The sequence below is a fragment of the Taurulus bubalis genome (assembly GCF_910589615.1).
Source record: "Taurulus bubalis genome assembly, chromosome: 13".
Taxonomy (NCBI): domain Eukaryota; kingdom Metazoa; phylum Chordata; class Actinopteri; order Perciformes; family Cottidae; genus Taurulus; species Taurulus bubalis.
Genome location: NC_136601.1, coordinates 6,425,905 through 6,452,157, shown reverse-complemented (window position 1 = coordinate 6,452,157; position 26,253 = coordinate 6,425,905). Strand labels below are relative to the sequence as shown.

Here is a 26,253-nt window from a genome sequence, read left to right as displayed (position 1 = left end):
GGCAGATGTTAAAAAACAAACCTGCTGCTCTACCTGTCACCATCTTGGAATCTGTGTGTCATGTTAATAAACAACTAAATGTATGTAGACCACTGCATGACCTGTTGATATGTGTTCTTAAGAAATTATGTTCGACAGACATGAGATTAGAAACAACAGCTTTGTGTTGATCCAAACTTCCAACATTACAGCATCCTATTTTTTGGTCTGTTTTTTTTTTGTTCCATAAAACTATGACATTTATGGAGCTTTGTTTCAAATATTGAGCGTGTGCCACAATGTATCTGCTCAGCGTTGGATGCAGGTTTTGCAATCTCCAAGTGCCCTGCACAGATGTGACACCTGAGAAAAAAAGTCTATACTGTTTTTTTTTTTTTTTTTAATGGCTTTCCTTTGATTTCCTGGACCGTTAGCCAGCAATCTCGTGTTAAATTGCACGAGCAGAAGTTGATGGAACAAGTGCATAAAGCATACCAGCCCCTCTCCCTCTGTCTCTCCGTCTCTCTCAGACAGTTTTAATCTCTGGTAAGACAGTCACGTCCAGATTCGTCATCTGCCGTGTAAACTCTGGTGGAAAGCGACCCCGCCGCCTGCGCCTCCAGTCTCCACAGCTCTGCTTCATTACTGCGCACGGTGGGAGAGCCAGAGCGCACGGTGGGGTAATCCCTGCTGGAAGGCGTCACCATATACCATCATTAATGAAACGGAAGACACACACTATATATATATATATATATAGAGAGAGAGATAAAACCTACACACATATAAACCGGGATTGGCTGAAAGATGAATGGTTGCAGCAGCAGCATCTTGTCGACCGCAGCTAAAGATTTAAATCTCTGCAGGAGATGTTGTGTTGGCTCAGATTGATCCTCCGTCAGTTACAGGCATGGACTGCTCTTATTTGTTGTTGTTGATGATGTCATCTATACAGTATGCAGTGTACTGCTGTGAGGCCGAATGCCGTTTGCTTATTTCTGTGTAATGCCATCGCCTGCAAAAATTAGGTTTCTTTTAAAAATCATATACAGGGATTTCAACTTTGCATTCTTTTTGCATTTCTTGTGGCCTTTGTCTACCCATGACTCCTCTTTACAGACGGTTCACCTCTAATGGTGGAGAGGAATTTAATAACTCAACTAAATAATGCACAGGGGAACTAAAACATTAGGGATATTCAGAAAAAGCAAACAGTTTGTTTTGTTGCAGAATGCAATATATGCTTTTCTTAATGCTCTCCTGTTCACCGACTCTCAAGCCGCCAGCAGGTTTATCTTGCAAACCCTCGACCTTTGACCTCCAGCCTATGTTTACACTGATATTTATAGCATTTTATCCAACTACACTGCTTTTAACTTATGAGCGGATTATTTAGCATTAGTAATGGGATCACAGACGTTGACTAGCGCAAGGTATTTGTTTGGTGTCCAACATCAGTTCTCGCATTGGGCCTTTATGATAATATGATGCATGATAGTAATGTTTATTTTGATTGTATAAAGACAACACATACATTTCTTAATCTTTATCATTTGTTATGTTGCTACAGATCCTTTGCTAGAAACTGTCCCTATTTCAATTATCAATATACATTATGTTTTGTAAGTTATTATAAACCATTATTAGAGGCTCAAGGCTGTTTTATGCAACCATTTCTCAAAAAAGGTTAAGTGATGGGCTGAAAAATAAAGTATGGAAATTACAACTCCATGTTTTATTCTTTATGATTAGTCAGAGGTGCAGTGACAGCTGACGAGCTCTCGTTCATTCAGGCATGCAGTTGATGTGGGACAGTCCACGACCAGCAGAGGGCGCCAAACATAATTACATTTATTAAAAGAGCAGTTTGTCTAGTTTTGCCTGAACTCACTGCTCAACAGTTGGATGTTGTGTTTTTGCAACACTGGTAGAAATTATGTTAATATTATGACTTATTTTGTGCGTCTGTTCTACATTCTCACTTTATAGTTTAGTAATTAATGCACATTTCTAATTTTGTACAATTAAATATTCTGAAAATATTTCACCACATCTTTAGGACATACATCATTAATATATTTAAATTATTCAAATGCATTCATCATTGGACATTATTGTTTTCTTAAGGGAATTATTTCATAACTGAATGTCTTTTTTGACATTATTGTAAATTAAAAACTTACAGATCTACAAGGTATGGAAACACAGGCAACACAAATAAAGTCAACTAGAGAGTCTGACTTGAGAAAATAAAAAAAGGGAGATACATTTGTTTTCCTTTAAACCCCGCAGTTTGCTTCTGTCGTGACACCAGCACTGTATTCTACTCAATTTTTGAGGCATCATGGCGGGTAATGAGGCGGAAAGGTCAGAGGGAATACGTTTTCATCCGCGCTAAACCAATAGGTCAGATTTCCACTTTCCACGCCACCACTCTGTGACTGCAGCTGGTGCCCTTTTGGTTTAAAAACAATACATTCACCTTGGCCACTCACACATCACATCACCACTTCTCCATCTTATTGGCAATGTCACACAGAGGGCCGGGAGATATTACAGAATAGATTTATTACTGCAAGGGTTTGTCCACAGCCCCAGATATGATATAAAATGGCGTGTAATGTAAGCCATACATTATGAATCCAATTTGTTTGTCCAGAATCAGAAAACACACCGTCGAGGTTGAAGGTCACCCTGAGAACCACTAGATGGCGGTATGCCGGAGAATATGGAGCCGAGTACTCCACGGAGGCCAGTTTGAAGGGATCATTTAAACAATTAGAAAAACAGCAGCATAATAAAATACAAGTATGAATAATTCTAGAAGATCAATGCAAAACAATATTTTCCATTAAGATATTATTGAAATAAAAAAAAAGACAAATACTGTAATGTATGAATGTAAATATCGTATAAAACACCGATAAGATCTAATGCAAATATAAACTGTTGCCACAATAACAGGTTCAATCTTGGCCACAGATCAACACATTACTTGTCATTAAAAAAAAAGGAGTGTGCAAACAGCAGGGCTGCAACTGACAATTAGTGCAATCATCGGTTTACAGGTCAAAAAGTCATCGTCACAATTGACTCAGTTAATTCTTTGCGTTTTGTGTGGTCACAAGGACCTTTGGCCACTAAAATCTACACCGAGTTCCAAATTGCATACCTTTTCCTTTTCCATGCTGCATCTACCCTGACAAAGCAGTACTGTTGCATGCAGTAGCCCTTTAATTGGGAAACACTGCAGTCATAACATTGCACCTTTAAATTTGAGATATCAAATTCACAAGAATGAACCGGATGGACTGAAAGAACCCCAAAGACATAATGCCACCTGCTAAAACCAAAAATATTCAATTTACAATTACATTAAGCTGAGAAAAACTGCAAATTCTTTCATGAAACACAACAGAATGGCATTTTTTTCTTTGATAACTCGCTCCAAAAGGATTAATCAGTATTAATTGTTTCAGCACTGTGGCGCAGGCGTCAGGAGAAACTGCACGTACGCTTTAAGTACACAACTACCGCTTAATCCATCATAGCATGAGCGCCTCATGCGTCCAGATGGCCGAGGAAACATGTTAACAAACTTTGTGTTTCAGAACAGATGGGTTTTTGGCTCAAGGACACAACGTATATAAAGCACACGGAGCAAAACCATTAGGAACAAGGTGCTATGTTAGGAAGTGCCGAGTCTACGAAAGGCACAGACCGGGGATATGAGGAGGGAGTACATGTCATGCTGATGTATGGTTCTACTTGAGGGGTCACCAGTTCTCTTCCTACACTACAGTAGATACCACGCTCCATTGAAGGGAAGATAGCCATGTATGCCTCCAACTGCATTTCTACACTGATAAACATTAGCAATGTGCAGTACAATGTACAGCACAGCCAAAACATCTTTCGCTTTCAAGGTGTCCTGATATTTTCATACATATTTGACATTTTGGAAAAGAGATGCTGTAGAACAACTGGTCACCGTTTAAAAAAAAATGTCTTCAAGCGATACGAGACATGATTTTGTAATGATGAGATGAACAATAGAACTTAGAATAATGACGGCAGATGGTTGCGCAACATAATCGAAGACGTGCAGGCTTAGGTCAGTTTAATGACGTCGCAAGTTCACTCCGCTTGGAGGGTCGATTACGTTGAAGAGTCTCCGTAGATCGCTAAACAGGACTAAATCGCCTAGTCTCATTACGACGTCTTCGTACGACGTCTCCTTACGATATCTCCCTATGAAATCTCCATCGGAGCCCATCTGTAGCAGCACTTTCCCTCACTCAAACTCGCCCCCATTAATCACTTCGACACTAAAACATGAGAAAATAGGGTGAGTGTTCACAAATACGGTTACGCACAAGGTGGAGCTGCAAATTTGAGTGTGAAAAGGAGTTGTTGTCTAGAGTCTCTTGAAACAGATTCTGCAGGACGCACCCGGACAAGACTCTGGCCTAGCGAGCGTTCGGGTGTCTGTTCGTAGTTTAAATGCTGTTGACCAATCATGTTCGAGCAGGTAAACGGTCCGCCTGTAGGGCAGATGTTGCGGAACGCTTTGGCCAAAATGCAATTTCGCAACCCAATTGAATGGCGATGACAACAAAATGATTAGATATCTTTATTTTTTTTATGTCTTTACATTTTCAATAATTACAGCGCCAAAGAAAAACACACGTGTATTCAAACAAAAAGAGCAGAAGCACGGTAGATATTTAAGATGTTCTGCTTTAACGCATCTCCTCTTGAAACCAGAGCTGGCAGCAGTCCCAACACATTCACACGTAAACACTTTGACACAAGTGACTTTTCCAGATTTCAAAATAACACATTCTCCCTGTACTCACAGCGCTCCAGATGCCCGACATGCCAAACGTCACTTGAGGTCAGATTGACTACACAGGTGCACTCACTAACCCATAAAAAAAACAACGACAGAGATGCAGGTAAACCTGTATGTAGATCTACACACACATTTACACAGCCCTTATATAGGCTTCTCCAACAATGCTCCATTTGTTGTGGACAGAATGAACTGAGATGAGGAAATCAGGGGAGAAGGAACACGAGTGCAGTTCAGCCGGCCGGCTCAGGTGGAGCAGATTTATTTTTGTGAACGCAGAGTCCACCCGGGCTCTGACTACATCAGTGCCTCCAGTGTCTTTAACTCCCCCACAGAGGAAACTGTGGCGCGACAGTAAGCAACTCCTGCCGCCCAAAAACAAACAAAAAATAGCAGCAAGACATGGCAGCTCACTTGCATTCGTATGAGAATCATTCCTAATTGCAGCAGACAATGATGACCAAACAAGCGGAAACATAAACCTGTTACTTTTGAGTTGAGCTCATTTCCAATGTTTCAGAAATGATCGTATGAATGAACAAAAACGGACCAATATAACCTTTGTGAGGACTCTTTTTCAGGACTGTTGCATCATACTGCATTACCGTCAGCTAGATATATATTCCTTATACTATAGACTGGCAGCAAATGCACACCCCTACAAAAGGGTTTGCAGTGAGCCAACAACAACCCAGCCCCAAACCAGTGTAACAATGACACCCCAACAACAACACCAGTGATGCTCAAACAGGAGTCATATTTGACCCCCATGGTAAACAGCATTAAAGCAAAAAGCCCACCAGTATTTCACAATTAACACTGAAAGCAAATGTTACACATGGAAAACAGCAGCACAGCAGAAAACATGCTTAGCAACTAGCAACCTGCAGGGCAAGTGGAAACGAGCAAAGCCAGCCCGCACTGATTTTTTCGGCATGCGTATGTACTAATTAGGCAATACGGTATGAGCAGACTTCAAAATAAGCGCAAACTTCCAGTGAACGCAACTTGTATGCAGGGATTTTTTTAAATGTATATTGTGTGAATATCTATACCTAATATCGACAGCATGCCACATTGGAAGGTGCCTCTTCCAATATCAGGACATTCAGATTTTGCATTTCAAAATAATAGCGTAAATGTATGTATTCAGATTTTAAATGAAATGACCCATAATAAAATGCATTTCAAAATAATAGCGTAAATGTATGTATTCAGATTTTAAATGAAATGACCCATAATAAAATGCATTTCAAAATAATAGCGTAAATGTATGTATTCAGATTTTAAATGAAATGACCCATAATAAAAGCCCTTAAAAATCTCCTTCATGAGCCAAATAATTAACGTCAAATAATTTCATGAACAAATTTAAATCTGATTTCAGATTAGCTTTCAAATGACCCGTAGTTAAAACTAATTCTACTTCAGATTAATAGTAGACCACCTCAAGATGTCCCCCAGAGACAATTCTGATGAATTACAATGAATTACATAAAAGCCCGTCAAAAACTCCTTCATGAGCTGACTTCAAATCACATTTCATGAACCAATTTACCTCTAATTTCCGATTAGATTAGAAAGAAAATGTTCCATAGTTAATCTAATTTTACTTCAGATTAATAGTAGACTGTTGTGGAAATGAATTATATTTGTATTTTTAGACGTAACTTGTCTCGCTTAATTCTGAACAGTGTGTGCATGAGACGGCTAATCTTGATCTCACAAACTCTGTTCCATCCAAACCCACTTAACCTTCTCCTTTGGAGACAGCAGCACATACCAAGGCTGGGACTTCTACCTTGGTGATTCGGTGGACAGAGGAGGGCACCTGCAAAGGGGGAGAAACAATGTGCATATAGAGAGTAAACTATCTTCTGATAATTACAGAAATGAACACAGGAATGAGCGTAACGAAGAAGATCAGGCAGTTAGTGGGATTTGAGAGATAACTAGGAGGTCAGGGGTCAGTCTCCAGAGTTACATGTGTCTTTGTGCTTGTGTCACATCTAGAAAGACCCTGACGTTCTTGGCATGCATTGTATAATGCATTGGGTGTTCACCAGAATTTCCGTAGAACCTCTGCCACCTTTTCAACTTCATCCACAGACTCAGTGTCATTCAACAGACAAGCATTCTCTTGTAAGAAAGCAGAAGCACAAATTGTTAAGTGTCATTAAACATTCTTCATCGACTGTCATGCATGCAAACAAACACAGCTTCACACAGACACACACGTTACTCTGCTGACTGACCCTTGACCTCCTAGGAAATTGTCTCTCAAACGACCCCAACTGCCTGATTATCTTACATGCTCTTATAATACATTCCTATAATTATCAGTAGATAGCAAACAAAAACAATGACTATGGTCATAGTAATTATCTCCACACTATAGTACGATATTGCCTAGACATACGTGGTCTAACTGCACAATGTTGCCCTGAGGCAATGAACAAAAAAAACACAATTTGAGCAGAAAAAATAAATTCAAATAAGTATTTAGACAATAAAACATGACATATGGGCGCTCGTCCCATTGATTGATCAGGGTTAGATTTGTAGTAACTTGGGATCTGCTGTTTGGAATTGGTTCAATGTGCAGAGATCAGTAGTAGCCTTGCAGGCAGGTGTACCTAGTTTGATTAGGTGAAATCTGGTTGTTTGGGAGACATGGACAAGTGTGGTCAGTAGGCCGTTTCCTGTTGGTTAATGTGAGCAGCTTATAGTTTTCCTGAGGTCTATGTTTGAGCTGTATTATGCTTGTGTTTTGAGGTACAGAGCCTGGGTGATCCTTTATGACTTGGTTGGCTTTTTTATTGTACAGGAGCAAGAGCATGACAATTGTGTCCACTGTTTACCTTTTGGTTTGACACAAACGCCTGTGTGGCATTCATGATTTTGCAAGTGTGACTTTGTAGACAAATACCCCTTCAGGCCAATTATAAGAATTGCACTTGTGGCCTCTAACCTCAACAAGCACAAATTTGACAATAACTGGCGTGCCAAGATGTCCGAGGAAGGGTGAGTGGGACTATGATTCATCATATGATGTAATGATTAACTTCAATTATAGTAACGTGTTCAAGTTAGGGGCCTAAAGCTTTCTGAATATTAAAAAATTACATGCTATGTGACCTCAATATCATCCAAAACAACAAACGTATGTGTAAAATGTTATTTATTATGTTTTACACCGTAAAATACAGACTGGAGTCAAATTGACTCCAAAGAACACCGACGCGTACAGGACATTGACAACATGTTAATTTTATGTTTACCAAGTTGTCCCCATTAAATTAGGAAAAGTCATGAAATATGAAGCAAAAAATTATGTAACTAGTTTATTTAGATGCTAAACATTGAATGGGGTCAACTTTAACCCAAAGTAAGGAGGGTTAAGCGGCGAGGTTGCTGGCGCCAGTCAAACCAGCCCGCACAGATTTTTCCAGCACACGTATGTACTAGGCAAACAAGCGTTTAAGAACAGACTTCAAAATAAGAGCACACTTCCGGTGAATGCAAACTGTATTCCAAGGACATTTTGTATAAATATACGTATACCGATAGCATACCACCTCGGAAGGTACCTATTCCAATATCAAGACAATCTGTTGAATTGCAAAATAAAAGCCCTTCAAAACCTCCAGGAGCCAACTCCAAATCAGGAGCCAACTCAATCAGTCATGAGACTGTTACCTCCAATTTCAGATTAGAAAGAAAACCGCCCATCGTTACCAACTGTTACCTTTTCCGGGACATTTAAGTCATGTTTTTCAATGTGATGCCATATTCAATAACATTCATTTCACATATACATTTTGAATAGATAGTCAGTTTTTTACTAACTATTAACTCAAAACAGGGTTGAGTAGATCAAAATGTCTTTATTGTGTCACAATAAGTAAATTAGATAGAAATATTACCATACTAACAGAACTATTTTATTTTTTTTAAAAAGGTAGCGGGGGTCGGCTGCGGCACGGCGCTGGAAAGGCATCATCACTGCTCTTGCCATCTAGAAAAACAAATATTTTAAACACATGTGGCTTACTCTTGCACGTGGGCGACTGGCTCAGTGGTGAGCAGGGTCATCCTTCAATCAGAAGATCGGCGGTTCAATCCCCGGCTCTGCTAGCTAATGTCGATGTGCCCTTGAGCAAGACATTTAACCATCAATTGCTCCCGAAGCTGTGCCTACGGTGTATGAATGGTTAATAATCCTGATGTGGCACCTTGCATGGTAGCTCCTCACATCAGTGTGTGTGAATGGGTGAATGATGTCATGTAGTGTTAAAGCGCTTTGAGTGGTCGGAAGACTAGAAAAGCGCTATACAAGTACGGGTCCATTTACCATTTACAGCTGTTCTAAGGCATAACTGCATTACTCAAAACCAGTCTTCAGTCATTTACAACCATTCTTGTATATTATTATAATATAGCAAAATATAATTGCTGAAATTATTAATATTGAAAAAACAAATTTGATCTAGTATTTATTCTTGCAAGAGTTTCAGCTAAGGTTCAGTTGTACAGAGCGACAACAATTCTGTGCAAGCGAGCGCTGACGATTGAATTTCACTGCAATATAAAAGACAGGGTTGGGGGCTGTTATTGGAATATTCTGCACTCTGATAGTTGTTTTCTTACAATGAGTGTTTTTTTTTGTTGTCTTGATGGTCTCTGAAGGAAACATTGAGGTAGTCTACTAATCTGTAGTGAAATTAGTTTGTAACTATGGACCATTTCCTTTTAAATATAATCTGAAATTGGACACATTTGCTCATTTTCTAGAGCTTTTATTTTGAAATTCATCATAATGTCCTGATACTGGAAGAGGTACCTTCTGATGTGGTATGTTATTGATATTAGGTATAAGTATTCACACAATAGAAATACAAAATGTCCTTGGAATACAGTTTGCGTTCACCGGAAGTTTGCTCTTATTAATTAAGTCAGTTTTTACACGCTCGTACTGTAGTGCCGAAAATAATCCGTGCGGGCTGGTTTGACTTCGTAGTGGAGGCTGGTATGACTGCATTAAAACAGCAACCTCGACACTTAAAGAGAGCTCATTGGCGCACGCGCGCAAACCAACCGCACACAGACAGTCAAGTCACAATTTGGACGGAAGCACGAGCAGCAAGGATTTACCTAGGCTGTGAGAGTCCTGATGAAGTTAAAGTGTGCAGACATGTTTCAGCGGAGTTAGACGCAGAGGCCGCGGGCCTGCAGTGCCAGTTTAAATAGACCGCCGTTCTGCATACGTGGGGCGTTAATTACCTGCAGCCGGTGAAGCATGTCACGTGGGAGTGTGCGCCACTGTAGAGTTAGATTAAAGAGCAGCTTCGCGGAATAATACGGAGGCCGAACTGATGAAAGATGAATGTGGGGGAACTGTAAGATCTCAAGTCATACATCAGGAGGAATTACCACAATTATATACAGATGGATCTAAAAACCCTAACAGCAGCAGTAATCCCAGAATTTCTTTATGAGTGTAGGAAAAGCTGCTCTAACAAGTTTTAAATGTTGCCACTCCAGGAGCAGACAGGATTTACTGAGATACTACAGTTACTGAGTTTTATAGATACTGTAACAGGTTTTATAGATACTGTAGCAGGTTTTCCCTCATTCTGGTTGTTCAGGTTTATGCGGGACCTAAGAGGGACGCTGACTTGCTGAGACGTTTTAAAGCAAGATACTAAATCAATTATTTCAGTATGTCGGTGTAACTACCTAATTGTTTAAAAAGGAAGCTAAAAATTTTTTTAATAACATTTCAATTAACTCATGCCACTAACTCTTTAAACAAGCGATATAATCACAAAACCAATTGTGTCTTTTTATACACATGTATGTGATCAATTACAAATAGGTTAAATACCAGTTAGATAATGTAGCAGATTCTGAAAACATATAAGGTTCAATATTTTGACATCTTCAGTTTGATGTGAACCACCATCCTCAACATGCACTGCACAGCCAATTCACAATTACATTGAATTAATTTGCAACATATTGCAGAAATGACATGCGTAAAGTGTCCCAGGTTATTTCCTCTGACATTGTCCCAGTTTGGCAAATGTGAAACTATGCTTGCTCATGAGTCCAATTAATGTGCCAGTAAACTTCCCTGAACACTTGCCAACCAGTCTCTCTTTGATTCTTTTAACCAATGCCCAATACCGTGATGAAATAAATGTGTGTTCTGTGACAAATGATGTGATGCCATTTTGGGTTCCATTACATCCAATGGCAAAACAAGGCAATGCTTTCATAAATGGTCTATACTGTAGTTGTAAACCCACCTGACACATAATTGTGAATATCAGATTTGTTTTCAGTCCCTGAGAATGAAAAAGTGCAGCTTCTCTCCACTCTCGCCCCTTTTTGTTCAACAGTGTGATGTCAATATCTTGATAAACTCAGTATGCAACGCAACAAGAAGAGATTTTACATTTAGAGTGAAGTGAATTCCAGTTCATAAAGCACTGATGTCTGTATCAAACTAAGTCATATTGTAAGACAACATATATGGATGTGAGTTTACTTTTACTGGCAACAGGTTTATTGTGGTCCGGATGCATTTTTCTGCAATGTTAGAATTAATGTGTTTTACATTTTGTTTTATAGTCTTCCCACTGCAAATAGACTGCGGGTGTTGTGGGGATTTTGTGCTCCACTTTCAGATGTGAGCACAGAGATGATTTGTTGCTGTTGTTGAGCTGAACACGGTTGAACGGGTTGAACTGGAAACTTTGACTCGGCGGGTTTTTCCTGAGAGAAAACATGCAAACAGCTTGCCGCAGTATTGTGGTTTTCCTGTGCTTGCCACATTCATAAGTAGATGTAAACTCAGTGGTTACATTTGTAGTACAAGTCATTTGTACAACGGTTATGCATGCTGACGATCAGGTAACCTATAAGAGAATGTCACAAGCAACATGTTTGAATCGGGGGGGTTTTGACCCGGTGTTTGTATCGGATCATGGGGGTGAATGTCCAAATCAAGCTGCAATGTCATCAGGAGATATCAGCCCACCATCCAAAGGTAACCTGCAACCAAACCTGGAGTCAGCATAGTCGGTATGCATGTGTGCCAGCAGCCCTGTAGTCAGTTTCTAGGTGAAAGTTAAATCAGGCAGTGCCGAAAGAGCTCACTCCACCTGTCTTTTTGCCAGATTAAGAAACATCTCCCACCTGTATTGGTTGATGAAGCAGTCATTACAACAGTCTTTTAAAAGATTACGAAACTGATAAGGATTGTGCAACAAAGTGGCAAAGCCAGTATTTCAAGGCTGACTGGGTATGATGTAATGCATTCCTCATCTTTTTCTGATTTTTATTTTATATTTTTTTTAAATTTATTTTGGAGGCATTATCGAATAAAAAAATCTATAAAGGAATGCTGCTTACATAATGCATTTGTTTTGGTCCTTTTCCCTGCATTAGTACTTTCGATACTTAAAGTACATTTTGCATACTTTGAATCAGGACTTTTAAAGGAGTCGGCTACTCTAAAGGATCTGAACACTTCTTGCACCACTGCTAAAGTGAAATCAAATTCTGTCTGTATATATGATATTGCTATTGTGTATTTATTACTGTTATATTACTATCTGTCTCTTGTGTGCACTTTACCCATCTGCTGCTGTAATCCTTATTTTTTTTTCAATTATATGGTATTTGATCTTATCTTAATTATTTTTACAGACTGTGAGATATTATCTCATAATTATGAGATAATGAGTCATCATTTAGAAAGTGTCTCATTATAATAAATTCCAGGATCTTTATTTATTTTTTAGCACAGTGGCAAATGGTCTTCCATTTATAGTTTTTTTTTTTTTTTTTAAGAATGAGTTTTTGTTACAGCCTTATATTTTTTTTTCATGATTGTCATGAAAGAAAAGTATGAACTGAATATTAGCATTTTATAGTCAGCATATCTATGATTTCGTTTTTGCATTTTTTTCAAACTTAACTTGAAGCGACTTGAATCAATTTGCACTGAACTAAAACTTCCAAAGCACTACTACGACACAGGAGAACACAACAGGGCGGCGTTAGGACCCTGGAGTCCACCTCCTCCCGGGGAAGAGGGCGTAGGCTCGCTTTTAGCCGGTAGAGGAAGAAGGTGCCGAGACCCGAGAGTTGCTCGCGCACAACCGCGAGGTTCAGACAGCAGCGCGGGCGATGCGAGACGAGGGTTGCGTGGAAAACCAGACTAGCGAAAAACTGAAACCCTCCCGGCCGAGTGTCTTGTTTTCAACGGCGTGAAAATAAAGCAACCACAGCGCAGCGAGCATGTCGGTGCTAGCTCTCCAAGAGTATGAATTCGAGAGACAGTTCAACGAGGATGAAGCCATCCGGTGGATGCAGGAGAACTGGTAAGGCTGCACGGCGACGTGACGTTAGCGCACCCCTGTTTTCGTCTTCTTCTTCTTCTTCTTTTTTAATCATACATTACAGTAAGCGTTCCCCGCTGCAAACACAGCGCGTTTTTGCGCGTGTGCGCGTATGCTGAATGTGGATGGAAGGGCTGTAACCGCGCACATGCGTCAGCCTCGCTCCCCGGGATTAAACCTCGCCGTGTCCTATTATATCAGGCTCGCTGTCATCAGCCGCAAAATTGCCGCTCGTGCCCTCGTGAAATGAGCAAATCCGCGCAGGCCCCGAGCCTTGTGCGAGCGCGATGCCCGGCCGCCCCGCGCGTCGCGCCTGTGCGGAACTAATCTGACACTACATGGCGCTCCGCTGGTGCATTGTGCATCTTTTACCCGTCACGGGGTTTGTCCTTGATTTGTTATTTTTCCGTGATTTATTCTCCGTGCACGAGTTGCCGAGAGTCTACTGTAAAGGTAATGCGTGGCTCCAGTTGCCTCGTCCTTTGAGAGACCGGTCTAACAGCATCATGGACCGGTCCCTCAGCCAGCCAACGGGTTTCTCCTTCAAACGAGTTAGTCTTCTTTATTTGAGTAAACATAGGACTAGTGAGCATACTTTTTTCTTTAAAGATTACAGATTTCATCCCAAATTCTAAGTAATTTGCATGTTATTGTGAGGTAGCTCAAAACTATTCAGAGCAATTTTGAGTTCTGCATGACAATTTTCAGGGCTGAAACCAATGTTTATTTGATATTGTTGATCCATCTGTTAGACAATATATAATATATCAGGATAAAAGGGAGTAATGGCCATTGCATGCTCCCAGAGTCCGAGGTGAAGTCCTCAAACAGCTTTGTTTTCTCCAACCAAGAGTCCAGAATCTGAAGATGTTCTATTCATAGTGAAACATTAAACCAATCGCCAAAATAGTTGCCAAATCTCCGTCAATGCACTCCTCGATTCATAGACCAGCTTTACCACACTGAATAACTTATTACTGATTAATTACTAAACAAGCTCCAACAGAGTAGCATATTTCATGAAACATTGTAACGAATGAGGACTGTGACTTAAAATGTCAGAACTATTTCTTCTCCAGTGTCACATTTGCCCAGGGCAAGGATTGCCAGGCAACTTTCCCCTAGACTGATATCTCACTTTGGCTACTGCGATTAAGCAAATATTGCTTTGTGGTGTGTGTGCGCATCAATGAATTTTCATATGTAGGTCATGTGTCGGTCCATCCAGCCCGCCTTCGCATGAACTCACTGAAGGGTCATTATTGTCCGTGCCAGGTTGAGCCAAGAAATGGTTCTAATCCAAACGAAAATGAGTCATGCGTTAAGTTTGAGCAGGCTTCATTAGGCACTGGGTTCGTTGCAGCGCGGCACACGGGGAGCAGAAGGCATTCATCTGGCTTCTTCTGGCATCTGCTTGTGCTGCCTGTGGAAAGAGCCACGTACACGTTAAACGTTTAAAATACATTTTTATTAAGTAGAGCCCTTGGAGCAGTTTTGTTCTTATTCATTGGAATGAAATATGTGAGCAAGAGAGAGGGGACGCATGGGAGCAGTGTTTAGGAGCTGTCCATACCCTGGTACTGACAACCGACCAATGACATTAATCTTCTGATGTCGGCTGACAGAGCATTAGCCAATCGGGTTGCAGCTGATCTGTGCTGACTCCTCTGCGCTGCTCGCGTAGTGGAGGATGTCAGACTGGGCCGGTGCACATGGCTGAGAGAGGCAGCAACCGCAGAAAATGGGAATTGATGGCTTGTTTGTTTTCATTCAAAACTTGTTCAGGGAGTCGAAACGACTAAATGTGGCATGTTTTTGTGACTTCAGGGGGAGATGGAGAAAGGAAAGAGGAAGCTAGCTTGAAGGCAAGCGTCGTGTAAAATAGAAAGAAAACAAGGAAGCCGCAATGCTTTTTCAGCAGGCAGTGACTTCAATCACAGACTGGCACATCACAATTTGATTTATTTATTTAGCTTGGGGGTAAGGCACATTCATCAAACATCAGAAACAACATCAACTCAGCCAAGTGCACATTCCAATTCTATTAGTTTTGGGCTGCCAAAGGGTTGCTGTGTGTTCATATGTAGTTGATTCAGTCCACGACTTCCAGTTCGGGCTCAACTTTTGTTTCATTATCTCATTAAGAAAATAAAAATAACCCTATTTAAACAGCCACCATAAACAGTCTTTTGTAATAAATGGCAACATATTATGTCATTGATTAGTGCCAATTGATATATTTCTGAGCGTTTACTCCTGTACATGAAAGTATAAACCCCACACGTGTACTGATGGGGGTCAAAGTTCAGCAAGCCCAAACTACTGTTGCACTCCAATCGGGTGTTTTACCTTTTGATTGATGTGACATCACTGATCTGGGTGAGACCAGCAGTGCAACATGGTTTTAAGTCTGAATCAATGGCTTAAATTCAGTATTGTAAGTGAACAATCTGAGACCGGATTCTAACCAGATATGCAGGTGGCGGCAGGATTTTTGTCACAAAAAACCCCATTTGTCACTACGGAGAGAGAGCTGTCTATCAGAGGAGGAGGATCTCTCTCGATGAATGACCATAGTAAACTATTTAGACCTCAAAGGTAAGACACAAATATTGTTACGTTTAGATATGCCAGAAATCGAATGAATACAAATGTAATCCCTGCATTGCTACTGTATTTTTTTTTTTAAGTTGGTCATGAAAGTACATTATCGTGCATTATTTGTGCACCTAAACAAATGATTAGATCAGGAAACAACCAGCAGGACTGATGATGTTGTGGTGATGACTATTTTCTGTCCAGCACTTTAACTTAGTGTGACAGTATGGACTCAATGTTGCTTTCAGTGCGATACATTCTCTGCGGTGCGCCTGTTGTGCATGATTATCTCAGAGGGTTGATGCAACAATTGTTCAGCTGGTGAGAACACAATCCAACTAGTGGTGGATTTGGGGTAGATTATCTATTTTAGCGTTAGTATCGGAGCGAGAAGGGTAGCTAGCTGAAAAAAGCTGCAGACTACAACAATTACTTTGCTCAAATCGATATTGAGGAAAAAAGGTCTTTTCTCTTGACTGTCTTTTATAATTATAATTTGAGCTGTTAAATGAGCCATAGATCTTTTTTTCCTCCTCAAATGTTCTGTTGGTGAATCAAAGTTGTTTACATGTCTCAGCGTAGCTAGAGGTGCTGTCACTTTTCATCACCGTTAGGGCTGAAAAATACACGTTTGTTTTCTTGAAAGGAATTGTGAGACCTTAAGACACTAATGCACAGCATACAGTATATATATATACAGTGTGTGTGTTTGTATGTATGTATGTATACTGTGCAGGGGTGAATAGAGATTGTTTCACTGATCTGATGTGTTCTCCTGAGACTGGCAGCAGACAGCTCAGCATTGTGAAGTCAGGATGATCAGACGACGAGGAGGAAGAAGTGGACATGGACCTAGATGCTGTTGTTTAGCGACAACATGGCCTTCAACATTATGAAAGAACCACAAACACACACGCTCGTGTAGGAGCAGGACAATTTTCTTTATTTTCACTGCATAAACGACATGGTAGAGGTGACATGGTTTGTCAAACTTGGGTTGCTCGTGAAAATATGGGCAGCCGACTCAAAGTTATCAGCAATTGTAATAAACGTGCTGGAAAATGTGACTGCGTCGATCCAATAACACGGTAGCTTCAGCAAAAACAAGTTTTTTTCTACATCAGGTATTGCTACATCAATGCTTCCTTGTTACCAGGAGTGTCAGCAGCTTCACTTAGCACTCGGGACCTGAGAATGTGCAAACGGCTGCATCAAGCATTGCAGCTTGATGTGTGATATTTACTTGACTGTGCACTTTTTACAAATAGAAAGCCAAAAGCCCCCAAATCCTTTGATGTCATTTAGCTTGTACACATTATTATGTCCAAGTCCACAGGACTGCATGCATTTATTTGTTTAACAGTTCAAAGCATTGCGCTTCTTTAATAGGATCTGAATTGTCAAAGTGGTCTTTTTCGATGAAATACTATAGTTTAATTTAAAATATATTCTCTCACCAAACTTTGCTGTATGTCATTAATTATTCATTATTCAAATTATACTGCTGAAGTGCAGTGGGCAGTGCTCCCAGACAAATTATTTGATCATATTTGGACTGTGGCCATTAAAGTTAAAACATCTGGCATCAAAAGCTCATCTGCTTGACTCCATAACTGCATAGAATATATCATTTAAAGCATATTATTTAACAGACTGATGAATAATCCAATATCTGACTGTTGTGTAATATACAATTTATTATTTGGTATGTCAATCAGTGTGAGCATTTGCATTATGGAGATGCATTTAGTATTTGTCCCTTTTTATAGTAATGCATTTGTTGTGATTCTGCGTGATGTCAAAGTCTCCTGCAGTTTAAAACCGGCCTGTTCTGCATTAGGACTGCTTTGCAGCATGGCATCCAAAAGAGAGCCGTTACCCTCTGTTATGAACACGTCTTCAACCTGCTGACTCACTGTGTGCTCCCACAGATGTCATCATTTCCCCATTACCATGCAGGTTGCTTGGAATCTGCGTTCTCTGCTTCTGAAAAAAAAAGCCTCCTGGGTAGATGGCATCTCTTTGGTTCTCTGTACTTTTGATGGATCTCCCTGTCCCTGGACCGATAACAAGGGATGCGAAGCCAGAGAATGCTGCAGTGAGCATGAACAATGACATGTTTGTTGTGGTCTGCTCTGTGTATTCCGTCTGTAAATGTTTATTCCCACGGCTCGTATGATTCAGCTGAGCGGTATTGCGACGTTGGTCAGAAGTATCGCAGCTCATCTTGAAGTTCAGGTTCCGATGATACTTGATGAGTTGAGGAAATGATTCTCTTCCTCACAAGTCTCGCCTGACTTATTCAGTCCAAGATTAGTCCAAGATTAGTCCAGCCTTTTGTTCCTGAGCACTTTAGCCCAGCTGTTGGATTGACGAGACCAGTCGTTATACACCGGTCTTAAATGTGGCATCAAGCTACAATTTGATATATATTTATTTATAGTTGTTTTTATATCTTAGGAATTAGCTGATTTTCTCCAAAGTGTTTCACACTGAACAGAAATAACGGAATAATACATTTCTAGATGGCGCCATTTCAGACGAGCAACTGTCAAAGGACGCACAATTCAATACCACGGTGCAGAATATGTGGGAGAGGTGGAGTTGTGGTTAAATAGAAGCCAATTCAAAATGTTTATTCAAGAAAGAATTTGTCAGGTGTCAAACTGGGGAAGCAAGAATTTGGTCATAGTTCATAGCCACGGTAAGCTGTCCTCTGTGTTTTTATATTATTTCCTTTTCCCTGAATTTACTGCATAGTTTACAATACAAATTACCAAAGAGATTTCTTTCTATTCTGTGCTAAATCAAATGAACGGCATATACAAGAAAATAAATGATTATTTCCTAGTGCAATTCCCGCGGTTCGTCTTGATGGTCACACAGTTACATCAGCAAGGTCTTCTGCATGCTGCTGCCATTTTTAACGAGTGCAACGCCTGATGATGACGCTGATCATGTCTGACCACGTTAACACAGAGTCCACCCCGGGCTTGATGCTCGCTAGGCTGCTCCTCTTCTCGCGACTGGTGAGACGAAGATGCCGGCTTGGCTCCTCCAGAATGAAGGTCTGCCCGGAGTGTCACTTAAGTCTGGTTTCCCTTTTCAGATTGAATCAGGCTGCCAAGGAAATGCTGCAGGAAAGAGCAGTTCTGTTGCACCGTCTATTTTATATCGCATGCGTTGAGCTAATACTGTGCATTTACAAGTTTGCGTGATGTTTGTATTTAAGTATTTTGAAACGTGCATCATTTCCCTTCGGATAGAAGTCATCCTCTTCCCTGCCATCTTTTCTTGGCACGTTGTTTCCAGCTACTTTCAACCAGTGGGATCGCATGCCTTGCATACATCACATAACTGCGTTACTGCCCCCTTGCCTGCATTTCCAGGAATCTGTATTGGGGTCAGCCTCGTGCTTGACTGTGCGCACGTGTGCCGCTATTAAGGGCCGGTCGAGTAAACACGACTGGTCTTTAGCGCCCCCAGTGGTCTGCAGTTTGATCCGGAGCCGCGCCGATGTCGGTGGCTTCCATCACTGTGAAAAGAAGCCAAACACTTGTGACGATGTAGAGATGCCATCAAGGTGCGTGGACTGTGCTCTGCATTACAAGCCTCCTACAAGCCATTTGTCTGGCTGCTTAAAATAAGCATGAGTCAAGGTGTTCTTAAGCACTTAACAGGCTGATATAATTACCACTCAACTAAAGAACCCGTCTATGTCCTGATAAGATACATTGTCCCTTTTGTGTGGACCATTAGACGCAGAATGCACTAAACCAATTTGAGATAGCATCTCACAAGCCTGGTTATTTTGTGTTTCCTTAGAAATTGCACGCAGTAACTGGGCCTGGTGGGTTTGCTTCTAACTGGATTATAAGCGGCTGCTTCCTGGAAGACATTATTATTCTGTAATGGCAAGGTCTTACTTACGGCACCTCTCGATCTTATTCAGTGGGTTGCTGCTCATCCTACACTTTGGCACAGCAACTCTGGTTTCCTTTCCTCTGTTTTAGATGCAGACAACAGTATTCAACTGTATTCGTCACCTTTTTTTTCATCAAAGTATAGAATATCTGATTTGGGGCCACAGTACATTATTCATCTTTTGACCCTGTATCCTCTGTAGCAACATAAATATAACATTTCTAAATGTATTACAGAATATCAAACATATCATGTAAGCTCTTTGACCACGTAAAACTTCTGCAGAGGATCTGGGACACCTACGTTTCTAAAATGAAGCCACTGCTGCTATTTGGAGGAAAACTCAGCTGGAAAAAAGAGGCTGTCTTTTTTTAAAATTTATTTGTTTACCTTGCAGCAAGCAGGAAATCTCTGCTGATTCTGTAACTGCTCCGTGCTGATCCTCCCCGAAAGAGCTCTGATGTTGTAGTTTCTCCATTCGTGCTGCCTCGGCCCACTTTGACAAACAGCAGAGTCAAGCCTCTCGCCACACACATCTAATAAATTGTCCTTTTTAGACAGAAGTCCGGTTCAGAAGTAGGGGTTGAAATATTAGTTTTTTCCCCCAATGATTAGGTGATGGAACGAGGTCATTGAGACAATACTTTATGGGCACTTCTTGTTTCGTCTCAAATTTTTACTTATTTATTAGTTGTTGGGTTGTAGACATTATTTGCTAAGTGAGCTGAAGGAAGCATTGTTTCTGAGCCCCGGACTCTCTAAATATATGCTGTAAATCCAGCTCCAGATCCAACTTGTAGTTCTTAAAAAAATCCTCCATCATTACTTCCAGATCTTATGATTGTGACTTCACGTCATCTTGCGTTTGTCAAAGCAGTTCTAATATATCTTTGGCCCTTGGATCATATAACATTTAAAAAAAAGTATCACTTGTCTGGAGGCTTTTATTTTGTAAAAAGCAGCTTGCTTCAAGTAGGAGAAAAGTGCTTTGAAAGTATAATGTCTCGGGTGAATCTGAATACTGAAGGTCAGCAGTAGCGCTGTAGAGCATGAAGGGATGATGTGAATTCACACTGATGTCTCAAATAGATTCCCGTGACTGCAGACATAGCTCGGCTGCAGCTGGCACTTTTGCAAAGACAACGGCAGCCCCTCCCCCGCCGCCCTCAACCAACTTGTCGGCTTTGACCTTGCCCTTGGGTTTCTTTACCCTTTCTTATTTATTTATTTTGTCCGACAGCGTAATCCATCTTCTAAACATAACGCAGTAGGCCGGGCGCGTCTTAACCTTTGGCTTAGTGTACTTGTACACGATGGTGATAAAACACAGAGAACACGACAGGAAAGCCTCGCTTGGTTGGATCATGAAGAGCAACAGGTTGCACCAATCATTGAGGTAGTCATTATAATGACACTGAGATTATCTATAATTAAAATATTAACAGTAGGTATACAACTAGCAATTATTTTATGCATTTCCATACATTTTTTAATTCAGTCAATTATTCCTGGAAATTGTCAAATCTCAGACGTGCTCAATTGATTTGTCTTTTTAAATGTATTATTTTATTTGAATAACTGTCCAAAGGAAGTCCCAAGAATTATGTGCAATGTTGAAAGCATGCAAATCGTATGTCTGAATATCTCAACTTCATACATGACTTGTATTTGCTCAAGTACTGTACTTAAGTACAAATTTAAGACACTAGTACTTTACTTACATTTTCTGCAACATTGAAGCTATGAAACTCGTTAATGCATCAATAATGATATTTATTGATTTATTCATCATCATACAAAACAAGATGTTGTATTCTAATATCAAAGCACTCCAAAAGGCTTAATAACCCCCCCCTACCGAATTGTATTGGGTCACCGTTTGCCGGTCTAATAACTGGATAATGCTAAATGCTACGCTACCTATTGTAAGCAAAAAGACTCAATGCTATCCCTTATACAACAAACTATCTAAAGTCTGCTAGCATTAGCTAACAGTAGCACCCGTAAGCTACGGGTCACACCACACCAAGCTAAACCGTAGCAGCAAAACCCGCTGAGTGTATTGCATGAAACAATGTGGGTGTTTCAATGCTTATTCATTAAAATGTTCGCTTGCGAGAGGGATGTGTTATTTCTTGTGTCACTTCAAATGACTAATTGATTACAATAACAACAAGCAACACATTTACCGCAGAAGGAATTTTACATTGTCTGTGCTTGCTACACAAACACATATCAGTGCAACATCACTAGACGTAAAATATGCACTGCAGAGTCACACCTGAGGCCGTGCATCAATCTGACCTGTCAGCTTTGACAGCAGTAAAGTTTGAAATGCTGAGATTGTCGCTCCTCTCCGGTAAAACCGGCTTCACGAGAGTATGTAGGCCATTGTGTGTGCTGTGTGTTCTGTGTTGCTCGGTCCGCCCCTCCTTCCTGTGTTTATTGAGAAACGCTGATGTCATTCTGCAGTCCAACCCTGTTGTCATTCTGTGAAAGCTGCTCCTCTTCACTTTGACTGCATTGCTTTGTCCTTTGTTCTGTGGAGGTGGGCTGAGTCTGTTTGTGGGCTTCCTTCGAGGACAGACAAGTGGCATCTTTCACCTTCTGCATACTGACGAACAATGAAGTCCATTATGTAAACAGCTGACACTGTTATTGTGCTTCTGTTCCTGTTTTCATCGACTTGGGTACTGATGTGTTAGCAGTAGTCGCAATTAAACATATTTAATTAAAAGTGCAACAGGTTGCATTTGTCACGGCTCCGTGAGGAATGTTTGCTAGTTGTGCACAGACCATTTGAGCAGTATACCAGAGAGCTACTACACTGTGTGTTAGGAAGTCAGTTGACACACAATATTTTGAATATAATAATTGCTCAATTCCCATTGAGTAACACATTTTTAGTTGGTGACTAATGTTGCAGTCATCTAACCTCTAAAAAGCTGCACAAAACAACCTGACTCCTTCGCTAGGTTTGCGCACCCCATCGCTGGGAAATGCTTTTTCCCGGCACGGCAGTGATCTCTGAAGAATCGATTAAGGCAAACAGGCGTCACAGGACGGTGGGGAGTTGGAACTAAATAATGGCAATATCTGTAAACTGAAAGCTAAGCATTTAGTGGCTGTTGGAGCGCGACTCAAATCATTAAATCATTACTTCGGGAATTGCTTGTTAAATCAGTACAGCCATTGTTTGTGTTGTGCACACAGTATGTTGGACTTATTATACCCACTCTGCTGGGACGCTGTCGGGGAAGCAGACTTTTGGGTTGGGCATAAGTGACACTCCCGTAGTAGTGAAGAACATAAAGGAAAAGTCCCCCTTTGAAAACATGTTGGATGTCATCATCTTGTGATGTGCATAACGTGTAGTTACATGGGCCAAGAAATACAATGTTCATGGTGAATTTCAAACTAATTAATTACTGTTTGTTGCTCGCATGTCACGTTGCTCCTGCACTTATTATCGTGTCTTCTTTTATATATTAGCCTTGCACTATTTATTTGTCAAATTTCTGCCATTGTATCTGTCTGACTCCTCCCATTTGTTGCCCGGTGATTGTATGAATGTGAAGCAGATGCATTGCTGAAAAAGACCAAACATAATCAGCACATGACCCTGTGTGGGTAAAGGCAATGAGAAGTCAAATAAAAGGTTAATCTTGGATCTTTTATTTGTGTGTGTTCACAGGAAGAAGTCGTTTCTCTTCGCTGCACTCTACGTTGCCTTTATCCTCGGTGGCCGCCATGTCATGAAACAGAGGGAGAAGTTTGAGTTGAGGAAACCGCTGGTGCTGTGGTCGCTCACGCTCGCTCTGTTCAGGTGAGAAAGCCCTGGCATTATTAAAAGCAGCAAATACATTTACATTTTTAAACACAAAGCATAAACCTAGTCATGGTGCATTTCAAACCAACACAAAAATGCAGTTTAATTCACAAGTGATATGTGCGGGGGTCTAGAAAACCACATACCATCTACTTCAATGAATGATACACATTTTGCGGCTTCAGTCATTTTTTTCATACATCTCCTTTGTCCGCCTGTCATTGCAGTATATTTGGTGCCATCCGTACGGGGAGCTTCATGATGCACATCCTGATGACCAAAGGGCTGAAACAGTCCGTTTGTGACCAGAGCTTTTACAACGGGCCTGTCAGCAAGTTCTGGGCATACGCCTTCGTACTTAGCAAAGCACCAGAACTGGGTAAGTCGAGAGCTTTTTATCGCATTTCTCATAGTATCCATGTATAATGCGTCGCTTACCACAAACAACCTATTTTAAGTCGAGGAACACACCATCAATTCATTACAACTCGACGTCAGACTAAACACGTCCGCATCAGGTATTCCAAACGTGCCTATCGTAAGAGTAACCTCACATGCGGCATGCACTGGTTGACTATTTTACCAAATGCACATAGCGGTCTTATAGTAAAGTAAGGAGTGCCATTATCGGCCTTTTCAGAACCATTTCAAACTAGTGTATGTTTACTATACATGTTCTCCACGAACCTCCCCGTCTCCTAAACGACCTACACCTCCTCTGTCCTACCCGCAGGCGACACTCTCTTCATCGTCCTGAGGAAACAGAAGCTCATCTTCCTCCACTGGTACCACCACATCACCGTGCTGCTCTACTCCTGGTACTCCTACAAAGACATGGTGGCCGGCGGCGGGTGGTTCATGACCATGAACTACTTGGTCCACGCCGTCATGTACTCTTATTACGCACTGCGGGCGGCCGGCTTCAAGGTGTCGCGCAAGTTCGCCATGTTCATCACCCTGACCCAGATCACCCAGATGCTGATGGGCTGCGTGGTCAACTACCTGGTGTACTCGTGGATGCAGCAGGGCCAGGAGTGTCCATCCCACATGCAGAACATTGTGTGGTCCTCCCTCATGTACCTCAGCTACTTTGTGCTCTTTGTCCAGTTCTTCTACGAGGCCTACTTTGGCAAGTCCAAATCAGCGGCCTCGGCTGTCGCCAAGAAGAGTGAGTAAAGGGACGCCGTGAGTACGGGAAGAGGGGGCGATGATAATGAAGACAAAGGGAGTTGGAAATGGAGGAGCAGGGACCAGTGACTTGAGATCAACTTTTAGCGGTGAGGGGTTGTTGGAATGAAAAAGACGGGTGATGCAGAGGTGAGAGTGGGGGCGGGGGTGGTGGGGGTGTGTGGGTCAAGAGGACGGCCGGTGTTTTGTGCTTGAGCATTACTGCTAATGTGCGGATTTAAAGCGCCTCAATGGACGCGGCGTCCCCGTTAAGGGACGCCGAGGAAGCAGCGACGCCATGATCAGAGCCATCGTGACTTGTCCACATGAATTTTAAAATACCTTTTTTTTTATAAGCTAAAATATAACCCAAAAAACATGCAAATCCCATCTGCCACAAGCATATGTTTACTTGATATTACATAAATACATTGGTAAATATGAAGATAGATGGAGTCAACGTCAACTCGAGCCATCTGAATATAACTTTGTCCGTCTGTTGTCAGTGTTTTGTTTTTATCTGTCGAAGAAGTTTGAAACACTGGTGAGAGTTGGTAGTTGATGAGAACTGACAGGGGGGAACGGCACTGGATCTTCTGTGTCTTACATTGCAAAAATGCGATATTTTCTCAGGTCTTAGGTTATCTCTTTCTTAATATTATATGCATATCAAGACAAGGTAGACATTTAACTTCAGCACCAGTTTACAGTTTGGAAATTGACCCGGTACAGCCGTTTTTAGTTGAGAAAGGCGCGAATGAAGCCGATTGGACTGACTGCCTCAGATGATCACTCTGCTGCCGGGCATGATGGGAAACGGATGCTGGCAGTGCCCTGCGTCACCACTTGTCGAGACCTCGCAGAAGTTGCCGGCCACACTTGGAAAATGACTTGCCAATTGATTTCCAAACGCATCTCCGCGTTGAAGGGTCCCTACCAGTGAAGGAAACTTGTCTGTTAGACCCTGAAGGCTTAAATGGAAAATACACATATTTGTTTAGCAAAAGAAGAAGAAGAAAGAAAAAAAATCAAACATGCAAATTGTCGAAATCTGCTGTATTGACTTTGAAAAATATCATGTATCCTTAATGGTGTCTGTTGTGCTATTGTGCATTTGCACTGTATCAATGTCAAAAACAATTGTTGCTGAAAAATGTAACGTATGAACAAAGAGTGCAAATATTTGACATGTGCCTGTCGTGTGTGTTCTTTTATTTATTTGCTTTGCCTCCGCTTCAACATCTTGTTATTACCGAACCCTTTTTTTTGCTGCTGAACCCAAAAAGCCATTTTAGTCAGCAATAATTCGGGTCTGAGGGTGATTATATCCAGTTTATCTGTCAAACTGGATTCAGTGGTTTCATGAGGCAGTAATTACAACCAGGTTAGTTGTCTACCCGCTATGAGCTCTTAAGCATATCAAGGATTCCACTTACTGGTTTCACCTCGGGATCTAAAGCCAATGTGTGTCAACGCTGGAGAAAAGTGGC

The 26,253-nt window shown here is 41.1% G+C and overlaps 1 protein-coding gene across 1 annotated transcript; it reads left to right on the top strand.

The window, feature by feature from the left end:
- Positions 1 to 13,043: 13,043 nt before the first annotated feature.
- Positions 13,044 to 26,050, top strand: elovl6 (ELOVL fatty acid elongase 6). The gene is made up of 4 exons (XM_079228950.1): positions 13,044 to 13,227; positions 23,462 to 23,593; positions 23,824 to 23,975; positions 24,330 to 26,050. The coding sequence occupies exons 1-4, from the start codon at positions 13,145 to 13,147 to the stop codon at positions 24,770 to 24,772; spliced, it is 810 nt and encodes a 269-aa protein (XP_079085076.1). The 5' UTR covers positions 13,044 to 13,144; the 3' UTR covers positions 24,773 to 26,050.
- Positions 26,051 to 26,253: the final 203 nt, after the last annotated feature.